Source organism: Psammomys obesus, unplaced genomic scaffold, assembly GCF_907164565.1.
Source record: "Psammomys obesus unplaced genomic scaffold, mPsaObe1.curated_primary_1811, whole genome shotgun sequence".
NCBI classification, from domain to species: Eukaryota; Metazoa; Chordata; class Mammalia; order Rodentia; family Muridae; genus Psammomys; species Psammomys obesus.
The window spans coordinates 21,335,177-21,348,378 of record NW_026596073.1 but is presented as its reverse complement, the minus strand read 5'-3'; the positions used below and the strand labels follow the sequence as shown (position 1 = coordinate 21,348,378).

General features: G+C 36.2%; 1 protein-coding gene across 2 annotated transcripts in view; it reads left to right on the top strand.

Moving 5' to 3' along the window:
• Positions 1 to 12,255, top strand: part of Ect2 (epithelial cell transforming 2) — a 56,044-nt gene extending 43,789 nt beyond the window's left edge. For both annotated transcript variants that reach the window (XM_055625977.1, XM_055625975.1), the window contains 3 exons: positions 6,400 to 6,507; positions 7,311 to 7,454; positions 11,028 to 12,255. In XM_055625977.1, coding sequence (XP_055481952.1) covers positions 6,400 to 6,507; positions 7,311 to 7,454; positions 11,028 to 11,117 — 342 coding nt within the window. In that variant the 3' untranslated portion in view covers positions 11,118 to 12,255. The remainder of the gene's footprint in view (positions 1 to 6,399; positions 6,508 to 7,310; positions 7,455 to 11,027) is intronic.
• The last annotated feature ends 947 nt before the right edge of the window (positions 12,256 to 13,202 follow it).

The following is a 13,202-nucleotide window of genomic DNA, read 5'->3' as shown; positions in this document are numbered from 1 at the left end:
ACTTCTGTAATGTGTGGGTCCACTTTCCTGAGTACACAGCTGGTTAGGGCAGGGGTCAGCTCTCCTGCCCTGTACCCTAGAGCCAGCTCTCCTGTGGTGCCTAGGTGAGGGGTGGGACTGTTTCTGCATAGCTCTCAGTCGTCGTCATGTCCCTGGTCAGCAGCCCAGACCAAGGCCATCTACCTGGCTTTTGGTGGTAAGAGACCCCTGCTGCTGCAAGGCCACAGATCCAGATGTGGCCCTTGGTGACCACATAGGCTAGGACCCAGCCATGGTCCCAAGTGACATCAGGCTGTTCTCACTACCCTTGAGTCTCCAGTTCTGCCTCTCTTCATTGTGCCCACACCCTTCTCTTTCTCTTCCATCTCTTCACTTTCTGGAAGAAAGTGGTGCCTGGTATCCAAGTGTCTGGGATTGTCCCAGGAGTGGTCTTGCCTTATGGAACCAGGCAGGGGTCATCTTGGGCATGGTCTGGTCCCCCCTCCACCTCAATGCCTGTGGTGCTGGAGTGATGGTCATTTCAGGCTAGTTCCCTGTCCGGGCCCTATGGTGCTGGTCTGGTGGTCATCTTGGGTTCACTCCTCATCCAGCCTGCCCAACTGGCCCTTTTGCAGTGGTAGTCTAACTTGTGCGTGCTCCCTTCTGGGGCCCGCAGTCCCAGGTGATATTCTGCTAACCTCCAGCTCACTCCCCACTCCAGACCTGCATGGTACCAGACTAGTGGTCATCATAGGCCAGCTTCCTTATCCACGTTTGTGTGGTATCTTTTACCAATATAATTAGTCTAGAATTAACTTAAGAATTAAATGCCACAATTTAGTATTTTTGCCCCTAACTTAATGTCTCTAATAAAAATAAAAAACATTCTATATCTTGGGGCTGGAGAGATTGGAGAGATTGCTCGTTGGTTAAGAGTACTTGCTATTCTTACATAGGACTCGGGTTCTGTTCCCAACACTTTTATGGTGGCTTGAAACCCTCTGTATTTCTAGTTCCAGGGGATCTGATGCCCATGCTTGGCCTCTGTGTCATCAGGCGTACATGCAGTACACACACACACACACACACACACACACACACACCACACAAAAACACAGGCAAAGTACCCATACATGTAAATAAAATGTTCTATATCTTGATTTTAATTATAGCCACTGATTGCTTATGAATAGCAGTCTTTTGGTTTTCCTAAACTTGTAAGCAGAATTAATTGCTATTGGGGGAATAGACACAGGATATGTAGGAAGAGATTTGTGTTTGAGCCAGTATTGTTTATAATGAAGTTAATATTTGATTTATACTTATAACTATTCTGCAAGTTACTGGGATGAATATTCCTTAATATCCAAAATTGATGGATCCTAAATGTAAGGATCCCATATATTCCAGATTTTAGACTTTTTTTTGTATTTTGAAATGTTTCATATGGATATTGTGATAAATTGGATATTACTCAAGTTTAAACCTGTGGTTCATTTGTTTCTTGTACTCTTAGTCTAAAGGGAGATTTTCTTTTGTGCCTGCGGGAGCTTAAAGAAGTAACTAGTTAGGGAGATGAGCTTAAGAAAGGGAAGGGAAGGGAAGGGGAGGGGAAAGGGGAGGGGAAAGAGGGAGGGGAAGGGAAGGAAGACACACCTGATGACTCACCTGTCAATGAGATGTGTTTAATGGCTTGTGTGTGAACTAGCACTCATAAGTAAGCTCGTAAACTGTGACTGAGGCTCCTTCAGTTACCGGCGACACTGTTCACCTCGGTGGGAAAGGGCCGACTTTGCCGACCTTCCAGTTTTAACCTCAGCGCTTCTGTTTCTGCTCGTCTCGTCTCCATAGGGTTGGGGTAACTGAAAAACTGTCCTCACAGCGTCTTCTGGGTGTGACACGCTTGGACTAAACTGCAGATATTTTCCGAATTACAGAATTGTTTCAGAAAACACAAGCCTGAGCTATGCTTTACATATCATTCACATTTTATTTGAGACACTTGGGTAAAAGAATTTAACACGGGTCTTTTTGAAAGAGCTGTAATTACTAATGAGTAGCAGAAGCCGGGGACTACTCAGATGCATCTCCCCCACTCTGTTTTTTTTCCATGCTTAGATAACTGGGGGAAGTGCTTCTTTGCATTTTAGCAAACAGCGTTGTTGTTATTTTGCCCTCTAATGTAGTACCTGAGTAAAATTTCCCCTTTGGTTCATTCTGGAAGTAAACCCTTCTAGTATTGCAAAAGATGTTATGTTTATCTTCTCCCCAAATCAGAAGGATTTATTTGTTCTTTCAGAAAATAACCATGAAACTACTTTTCTCCTTAGTTTTTAGGTAGTTATTATATGGTCATTAATAGTTATAGCAATAGAAAAACGGAGCATGGACTTTCTAATACAACCTTTTTATATCTATCAGTTACTAAAGTTTTTTTTTTTTTAATATATTTATTTTTTATACAGTGTTTGCCTGCATGTATGTTTATACGTCAGAAGAGGGCACCAGATCTTATTACCCATGGTTATGCACCACCATGTAGTTGCTGGGAATTGAACTTGGAACCTTTAACAGCAGTCAGTGCTCTTAACCTCTGAGCCATCTCTCCAGCCCCAGTTGCTAAAGTTGTAAATTATATGTGTGTTAATATTTTGCCTGTGTGTGTATATATACACATAGATATATACGTGCGTGTGTGTGTGTGCCTGTGGAGGCCAAAAGAGGGCATCAGAGTCCCCAGAAGTGGTGTTAACAGGTTATGGTGTGGTTGCTGGGAACCATTACTGTGTCCTCTGCAAAGAGGAATAAATGCTCTTTACTGCTGAGCCATCTTTTCAGACCCTAGAGTCTTAAATTTTAAAATTCTTCATTGTAAAGAATATTTTACAAAAACTGAGTGGAGGTGGAGTCTAGGTTCATTATCTAAGCTGATACCTTTTTTTTTTCAAGGAATAAATTTTAGTTACAATATGTTTTTATTTATGCTCCAATTTTCACTGATAAGTTGAAAAATAGGATTTGCACATAAGAATAAAAACAAATAAATTAAGAATAGTTATGTTGCAACATACGTGTCTCAGTTCTTTAATGTTGGCAGTTATCAATTAGAAAGTATAGAAAATGACCTTTCCAAATAAAATTTGTTATGAAATATATAGGAATAGTTTTTTAAGAAACATTAGAACTATTTTAAGTATGAATTTGGCTAGAATTATAGTTCAATGGTAGATTGTTCTCAGCATTCCCAAGACCTGCTCTCAATATCCAACATAAAAACAATGAAATGGAAATTTGCAGTATTGAGTGCCTTGATATGACATTCCCTAGTGAATATCGTATAACAGGTTTTGATTCATCTTTAATTAGTTCACAGATTATTGCTGTCTCTAAAATCCTATGGAGAACTTGTAGAATTTGACAGAATGATCCCTAAGATAATTTCTGGAAAAAAGATGCCTGGAAAATTTAGTAGTACTATTACTGTATGAGAACTAAATCATACTTTAAAGCTTTAAATATACATTTGCTTATTTGGGTTGGTGGGATGTGTATGGCTCTGTGCTTGTGTGAAGAGGCCTAGGATAGTTTGTGGGAGTCGTTCTTTCTTTCTACCACCATGGCAGGGATTGAATGCAGCCATTAGGGTCGTAGAGCGATGCCTTATCCACCAATTCATCTTTCTGGCCCTAAAGTGATTTAAAAAAAAAAGTTACAGTGATCAGATTACGATTGCATTGTTTTAAGGCTTATATATGTACCTATAGAATGAGTCTTATTTTACACAGATGGGTGTTTTGCCTGTACTTATGTCTGGGTACCATATGCATTCAGTGTACAAGGAGACGAGGGAGGGCATTGGATCCCCAGGAACTGTAGTTAATAGATGCTTGTGAGCTGAAAGGTGGGTGTTTGGAGTCAGACTCCAGTTCTCTGGAAAGCATCAGTATCCTTAATTGCTGGGCTATTTCTTCAGCTCCAGAATAGATGTTTTTGAAGTAAGACTATCTATCATACTAGTGTAGGTCTTAGTTAAAGCTGTTAGCTCATAGCACTACAAAAATTAGTTAAGTAGTTAGAAACTACTTACTTCATAAATTACAAATATAAGTGTGAAAAAAATGAAGAACTATTCCAAAAACAAGAAATACATGTGTCATATATTTTCCTCTTTCAAGTGTGAAGTACTTGGTAAGACAGGAGGGCTATAAGGAAAGGAAGTTATATAATTTAATGAATGGGCTGTCTGTGTGGTTAAATAAGGAATGTTAAAAATAAATAATAAAAAACATTGACAAAAATGAGAAGTAATAGAAATAAAACTGTCATTTATTTTTTGACTTTAACATTCTTTTTTTAAAGATACAGACATAGGCAGAATGACTTTCCTTTTTTTTAATTTTTTAAAGATTTGTTTATTTATTTAATGTACATGAATGTTCTATCTACATGTATACCTGCACACCAGAAGAAGCCATCAATCAAATCCCAGTATAGATGGTTATGAGCCACCATGTGGTTGCTGAGAATTGAACTCAGGACCTTGGGAAGAGCTTAACCATAACCACTGAGCCATCTTCTCCAGCCACCCTTTTGTTTTTTTTTAATTAATTTTTCAATTAATTTTTATTTCATGTGCATTGGTGTTTTGCTTGAATATATGTCTGTGTGAGGATGTTGGATCGCCTAGAGCAGGAGTTACAGAGAGTTGTGAGCTGCCCTATGGGTGCTGGGAATTGAACTTGGGTCCTCTGGAAGAGCAGCCATTGCTCTTAACTGCTGAGCCATCTCTCCAGCCCTCATTTTCCTGTTTTTATTTTTAAAAGATTCATCTTATTCCTAGTTATCTGTAGGCATATAGGGTATGTGCATGTGCGTGCAGGTGTCCATCCGTGGATGATAGAAGACCACAGCAATCTCTTGGAGTGGAGTTCCAGGCAGATATGAGCCTCCTGATATCTGCTGAGGACTGCACTCTGCTCTTCTGCTAGAACAGTCTGTGAATTAACCACTGAGCTACATCTTTGGTCCCAAATATAATGACTTTAATGAAGAAACTAAGGAAGTTTCAGCCAAATAAGCCTATTTGGCTAATGGTCGAGAGCAAGATAGGTATTTGTATTTTGTTTTAAATAGCCATTTATAATTGTAGGATGTGCTGTTTAATATTTTGTGTTTGTAGCTTGGCATTTCAGTCAGTTCTGAGTACTACTTGTAAGTGTTGTGGCTCCTTGTAAGTGTTGTGGGCTAGACACACCAGATATCTTTTCCACTTTGTATATATCTATAGCTACACACACACACACACACACACACAAAGGGTATATATTATATATACACACAACGTATATACTGTATAGTATATATACATTATATTATTGTTTTTATATTACACATATGTAAATACATATGTATATACAATATATATTATATATCATGTGTGTATATTATATTTATATGTATGAGGAAACTTTCAGAAAAAAACCAGTCTTTCACAAGATGGTATATAATTCTCTGTCGCTGCAGACTGATGTGCTAAGAAGTGGCTTCATGGTGCTTGAGGAATGAAGTCATTTGCCTTTTCTTAGTCTAGATTTGTGAATTTAAATTCATACTAGTAATGTGTAAACTTTCCTTTGATAATCCAAACATAATATGGGTAAGTAAACTTGGATGAGGACTGTCTGGTACTTCAGAGGATGTGGGATGAGGGAGAATAGATCTGATAAATGAAGCTGACTAGGGTCTCATGCAGTAACAGAGCATCAGACAATTCATAGTAACTCTGAAGGTTAATAAGAGCCCTGTGAGTAAACTGTACAATCAATCACAAGGACAAGTCATAGGTGGCATAACCTGTTTTTCTATAGTGGCATATAAACAAATAGTTACTTATAATGAATAATTTGAAGTAAACTCACTCCTATCTACCACACCTGGGTGGAGGGGCACAAAACCACAATTGAATGTCAGTTTTGTGTGTCATAAGACTCTTGTTTTCTTGGAATTTTCTCACAAGTACTCAGAATTTTCCTCATATGACTCTGTTCCTGGACTTGTTCTGACAAAGGCTAATTTTGGTCTATGGTTCCTACCGTACTCTAGGAGGGCTTTTGCTCCTTGGGGAATGTACTCTATATTCTGTGAACTCTTCTCTTAGAAAAGAACACTTTGCTCATATTTATACAAAATACTTGCACAGTTTCAAGGTTGTTACATACACCCTTATTTCTAGCTGCTATTTCTGTAGGGACCCTGGTTGGCAGGCCAGAACCTGTAATTTAGATTTCTTCCAGACACAAATTGAGGATGAAAGTCAGGTGTGGGTGTCTTTTATGTGTGTGTGTGTGTGTGTGTGTGTGTGTGTGTAATGGTTTGATTATAGAATCAGTTGTTTTTGAACTTTAAATTATTTTTCAACAGGAAAATCTTATGTACACGGCTGACCCAGAATCTTTTGAAATAAATACAAAAGATATGGATAGTACATTGAGTAGAGCATCTAGAGCAATAAAGAAGACTTCAAAAAAGGTGAGTTTTAGTGGAATTTTGGACATATCTCTAAAATGTATCTTTCACATTAAAATAATACTGCCTTCAACATCAGTAAAATGGTGTAGAGCTGTTGTGAGGACCTGAGTTCTATCTCTAGAACCTAAAGGGGCTGGGCTGTGGGACATTTATAATCTTAATTCTGCAAAGGCAGTCAGGAGAAGTCTTAGGTTTGATTGTCAGCTAGTGTAGCCTTCTTGGTGAGATCCATGCTAGTAGCGATTGTGCCTTTAAAAAATGCAGGCGCACACATATACAACACTTAACAGTCTACAACAGAACTGATTTACAGTTCTTGGAAATGACTCACAGTTTAAGGCTTATGAAATTCCCCGACTTCTTTGTCACAGCAGTTACAAACAATATGCTGTTGCATCCTTGTTTCAAATGACTATTGAATGAACCAGACTTGAGTAGAAATATATTGTTGGTGTTTAGCTGAGTATGTAGCTTTTTAGCACACAGAAGTCTTGGCTCCAATCCCAGCACTACAAAAAGAAAAGAAATAGAAAACAAACCACACAACAAATTCCTACATTTCTTGTGTCGTAGGCTAGCTGTTTTCTTTCCATTTCTCTCTCTTCCATTGGACTGTAGTGCTCCTACATGCAAGAGGGAGTCATCTCTAGCATACTTCATTTTTTTCCTGCTTACTTACGCCATGCACAATTCAACCACATCTTATTTGTTTCAAATGACGTATTTGGCTTTCTTTATGTAGAGATATTTTTATGGCCCACCTTAGGTTTGTCTAGCTATAACTGATACTCTTTAAATTTCAGGTTACAAGAGCGTTCTCGTTTTCCAAAACTCCCAAGAGAGCCCTTCGGTTGGCTCTTTCATCATCCCTTAGTTCGGAGGGAAGGAGTCCTCCCAGCAGTGGCAAACTTGCTGTGAGCCGTCTGTCCAGCACATCCTCCTTAGCAGTAAGTACTGGTTTGATGTGTTAAAGTACTTACTCAAATGTGTATGTTGATGAACTTTTTAGTAATGTAAAGCAATCTTCTATTTTTAAGAAACTTTTTAGGTTAGTCTACAAAGTAGTAGGCTTTGTTTTATTGTCTAAATATCTATTCTTTATTTTATTTACTAAGGCAACTGAAAAGATCTTTTTTTTTTTTTTTTTTTTTTTTTTTGATAGGGTCTATGTAGCTTTGGCTCTCATGGAACTACTGTGTAGACCAGGCTGGTCTCAAACTCACAGATCAGCTTGCCTCTATTTCTCCAGGCTTGTACACCCATTCCTGGCAAAAAACCTGTTTTTAATGAGTTAGATGTATATCTACTATGCAGTTTTTAACTGTGGAATTTTACTGGAACTGAGACATAGTCTAATTTCCGTAAAAAAGTATGTTTTGGGCTGATTTATCACTTTAATAATATGTTACATTTCTTTGATGAGTTCCAATAATACTGGACTAACGTTTATTCCTTTTCAATTGGCTTGCTGAGTAGGATGTAATCTGCAACCAAACTATAGAGGTTTCTCTGGAATTAAACTTATGTGGAAATATTTAAGTGTTCTAAAACAATCTGCAATCACAGTTTTAGAATGATTAGGTGAGGACATATTTATAAGTGTCACATCACCCAAGTATGTAAGTGTTCACATTAAATTAATATTAAGCCAAGCTACTAAGGTTAAAGAAATCAAGTGCCAGTCAGTTCTTAGCTATGCATCTTTTAGCAAGCTTCTGAGTTTTTGTAAGCAAGAGGTCAATATGCTTACCTCAGAGAACTAAGTTGTATATAAAATAATAGGTAGATGTCATGTATACTGAATATGCAGGAAGGCAGTTTGGGTAATAAAGAGTATAAGCTCTGAAACCCAAATTTTCAAAACCTTGTTTTGCTGTTTACTAGTGTTTAACTAACTTATTGCGAGGTTTTTTTTTTTTTTTTGTTGTTGTTTTTATGTGTTCATTTTTCACATAAAACAATTGTGAATTAATTGAAATAACTGTCTGTTAAATACTTAGTATGGCACACTGGGTGCTCTAGTATTAATGAGCAGTTAGTTTTGTGTTATAGAACTAATACAGACAAGGAACATAATAGTAAAAGTTATTTCTTAAAAGCTAGGTAAAGTTTTTAAAACTTCAGAGTTACAGCCAAAAATGAGTCTTGTTTGTTTGTTTGTTCGTTTGTTCATTTGGTTGGTTATTTTTTTTCTCGAGACCGGGTTTCTCTGTCAGGCTGTCCTGGACTCGCTTTGTAGGCCAGGATGTCCTCAAACTCACAGCAGTCTGCTTGCCTCTGCCTCCCTGAGCACTGGGATCAAAAGTGTGCACCACCACACCCAGCTAGAGTGTATTTGTAAGTACATGCAAAGCAGGGCTGGAGATACAGGTCATTTGGTTAAGTATTTGTCTCACATGCACAGAACTATGGGTTTAATCCCCTGCATGCAGTGAAGGGGAGGTGGGAGGGACAGAAATTTAAGGTCAACCTTGGCTATGTAGCTATGTAACCACTTTGAAGCCTGCTTGAATTGCATGAGACTCTGTCTTTAAGAAATACAAAACAATATCCAGGATACAAAGTGAATAAATTGAAATAAATAATAAAAATCAAATACAAAACAACTTTAAAAAAGATGAAAGATGTGTAAATTGTAAACACAATGCAGATAAGTTTTGTTAGTTTATACATTTTCTCTGTTTTATTTCATGTTTTTATTGTAACTAATGTAAATGTCATTGCCTTTAAATGATGTAAATGGTTTTTATAAGAAGAATTGTAGGAAGTTTATATTATTTGTATTAATGTTTTTATATAGACAATGTGCATGTAAGTACTTAAAAGATCGTTAGGATTTCCATGTCCTCTCCTCAATTGCACATTCTGTCTTCACAAGCTGTCTGTGTTTTGGATTGAACGTGCTTATGTTCAGGTCTCAGATTGCACTGGTGCACACTTAGTATTCCTGGTTTCCATCTATGCATCATTCTGCCTCCTGGGCTAATGCTTTCAAAATTACTAGAAGGAAATAACTTATTTTTCAAATTTCAAAGAAAAGTTCTACCCAAGTCACCTTTGACATTTGTGAAGAATTAGGAGCTACAGCAAGCAGTCTTGTGAAACTTAATGTCAGTTTGTTGGCTATTGAAAGTACTTATTTATTAAAAAAAAAAAAAATAGACATTCGTTCTGCATTGAACTTGCTTTATGTAGGTTGGGTCTTTGAATTCACAACTTTATTGTTGCTTTGAATTTATAGTACGTTAGATTAAATAGTTTTTGCATATTGCCAAATAAAGATGTTGTTACAAAAGAATTTATTAGTTTCACAAGAAGCAGGTTCCATTAAATTTTTTCTTTCTTAGGAAAATGATCATCTAAAGAAGAGTAGTGCTATGATATGGAGATTCTTAAATTTATGGCTTTATTTAGTAAATCATAAAAGTTCTACCTGAGGAAGACAGAGAGTTTTGCTGTTGAAGTCATTATGTTTTATCACTTGAGTGGTACTATTTTATTTATTTTACTACCTTTTAAATGAGAACCTAGAGCCAGTTAGCTTATAGGTCCTGAGTTTAGATATAGTTTTCCATTTATATGCATTTTTTTAAAAGAAGACTTTCAGTTTATTTTGATTATACCTACACTTGTGTTTTACAACCTGCATGTTTTTGGGTATAGCTTAAGATTCTAATGATGATTAACTTTGACCTTTGAAAGAAGTTGTTTAGCTTGCTCAGCAATTTAACAATTACTGTTACTCAGTGCTGCGGTCCTATTCAGTTTTCATGTGTAGTGAAATATACACACACAAAAATACATACACACACATACAGGAGTTATGTATATAATACATTACTCATTGGGAATATGTGATTTAATTTTAGATTATTTTCATGATGCTATATTTTATCCTTCCTAACTTTGATTTAAGAATTAAGAAAAGGGACCTGGGGAAGGGGCTCAGCAGTTAGGAACATTTCCTGCTTTTTCAGAGTACTCAATTTTGGTTTCTATAACCCATGTTCAAGTAGCTCACAAGACACACAAAATCACATATCACACACACACACACACACACACACACACCCCTTTTAAATAAGAATTAAGAGGGAACAAGGTAGGTAGCTCAGCAGGTGTAAGGTGCTTGTCACCAAGTCTGAGGACCCAAGTTCAGTCCCTGGAGGAGAGAACCAGCTCCTGACAGTTGTCTTCTACCTAACAAACAAGTGCCTCAATTATCTTTTAACTGAAAACATGCCAACTCTTAATGATTCTTTTTTTAAATGTACCACTGAGTCTCAGAGGAAAGGCACCAGAGTTAAATCAGTCAGTCATCTAGCTTTTGTTTCAGAATGCTAAACTAGTGTTAATTGTTTTATTCCTACTCCATTCCTCTGATCTTAAGTTTTGTATTTAGAGTTTGGAACTGTTTTGTCATGTTAATTAGTAGAGGGTAAGAATGGTGGGCATGGCACTGAACTCTGCTGTAAGTGTTGAGAAGAAAATTTGAAGTATGTTTGTCTTATCTTTCACAGGGTATTCCGTCTCCCTCCCTTGTCAGCCTCCCTTCTTTCTTTGACCGGAGAAGTCATACATTAAGTAGATCTACAACTCACTTGATATGAAACGTAAAAACATGGGACCTCGTACTTCAATAAGATGCTGACTTAAATGGTACTTTTAATTAGCACTTGGTGAAGGTTATAAAGAAGATAAGTAACACTAACCAATACCGTTTTATTTTCTTGAAAAACACTTTCCAGATAATCTATGTAAAAAATTTATTGATTTTGATGTAATTTATCTCTTTGTTTGAATCTCACATCTGAAGAACAGTAACTTAAGTTATTCATGATGATCAGTAGCTTTGTAACCCTGATACAGTAAACTTTATTGGTGGGTGCAAAATACTATTGTGTATTTGTATAGTATCTTGAATGAATTTTTGGAAGTACATATTTGTGTATCTCAATTTTTGCAGAGACTAAATGGCAATGCAATACTTACTGAATAAAAACCTGTGATTAAATTCTAGGGGCCTATTCACATGTATTGTTTGATGTACTTTACCGCTCGTGTGCAGTTTATTTTCATTTAAAATAAGAGATCTAGCACATGAACTTGAAAGGATACATCATTTTTTGCCATAAAATTAAGATCATTTCAAAATATTTTTGCAAACTGAGATTAGGACAGAAAGATTATAAAACATTGTATATGTTGTGAATATAAGATATTAATTAGTATGTACTTTGTAATTGTTTCAGAGACTTTATTTTCTTGCTCCAGCCACTAGCAAATCTTGATTTAGTTTTGACTACTGTATTGAATTTTATTTCAAAAGATAAAACCATGGGAAAACTGTGTTAAGAATTGCTTCTTTTCTCTTATAATTGTTCTGAAGTTGCCTTCAGTTTTGCTAATTGTCTGTGAAATGAATAGACATAAATGTGTGGTCAACTTTTTATTGTAGTCATATCATTGAATATAAGATTGGAAATTTATTGTCAAGTGTTTCACAACTCTGCCTTTATCTTCTACTGTATTATTTCTTATAGTCAGTAATACAGAATGATTGGGTTCCTATGGCCAAGTGTATTTTTATTTCTTACGTGTTCAAGGGAGTATTGTAAGTTTCTTTGTTAACTTAATTTTCAATAGTCTGATTTAATAGTTTAATGACTGGATTTTTTTTTTCTATGCCATGTGTATGCCACTTCACAGGTTAGTAAATGACCTCATTTTGCTATATTTTAAAAGCAGTTAAACTAACAAGAACTTTGTAAATAAATAGTTTAAAACACAAGTATCTTTTATGTGTCCTGTTTCACTTTCTTCAGAGAAATTTTTATAGACAAATGTGAATGCTTCCTTAGTCTTTGGACTGTTTTTTATTTAGCTTATTCATGTATTTCACTAATGTTTCTGAGTATTTGTATACTGGGCTATGTGTAGGATGGAGTTTTAAGCTGAACTTTACAGAAGGGAGTATAAATCCTGTATTTCATGTAAAATTTTGTGTTTATGTCTGTATACACTTTTTTTTTTTTTTTTTTCTGGAAGAAAACATGTAGCTTTTATTGTTTTCTCGAGATAGAACTGTTGCCCTACCACTAAAGACTGAGCTTTCCAGAGAGAAGAAATAGCAGAAGTTATGAACTTGGAAAACTATTGAGTGTACTGTTAAAAAATATCATATAAGTGACTAGTCAATTTTAACTTAAAAGCAGCTGTCTGGGTTTTATGATTAACTGTCTGCTGTAGGGCATTGGTATGTTCCCATTATCAGATAAAGGCAGTTTGCATGTGTACTTTAATGCATTAAGAATCTGCATCATGCAGGATTATCAATAACTTTTCCCCTACTGAGAAAGTAAGACCTGTTTTGTTATAAGAGTCATTACAATGTTTTAAAGCTTTTAGAGCATCAGATAGTATTCTTTCAAGAGTGCAAGGGTGGTTTAATATCAGGATATTTATTGATATGAGTTATATTGACAATGTAAACGTGAGAGATTCCGCTATCACCAAGTTTCAAAAGGTTAATATTCGTCTATAGGTAAGTGCTGAGAACTGTTTGGCAGCACAACTAAACCAACTTGGTGCTGCGGATTAGACCCACTTCCTCTTTGTAAGTAGGCAAACTGTACCACTGAGCTATCTGTGTCACTAGCCCCAACATCAAGCATATCTTTATGAAATATAACAGA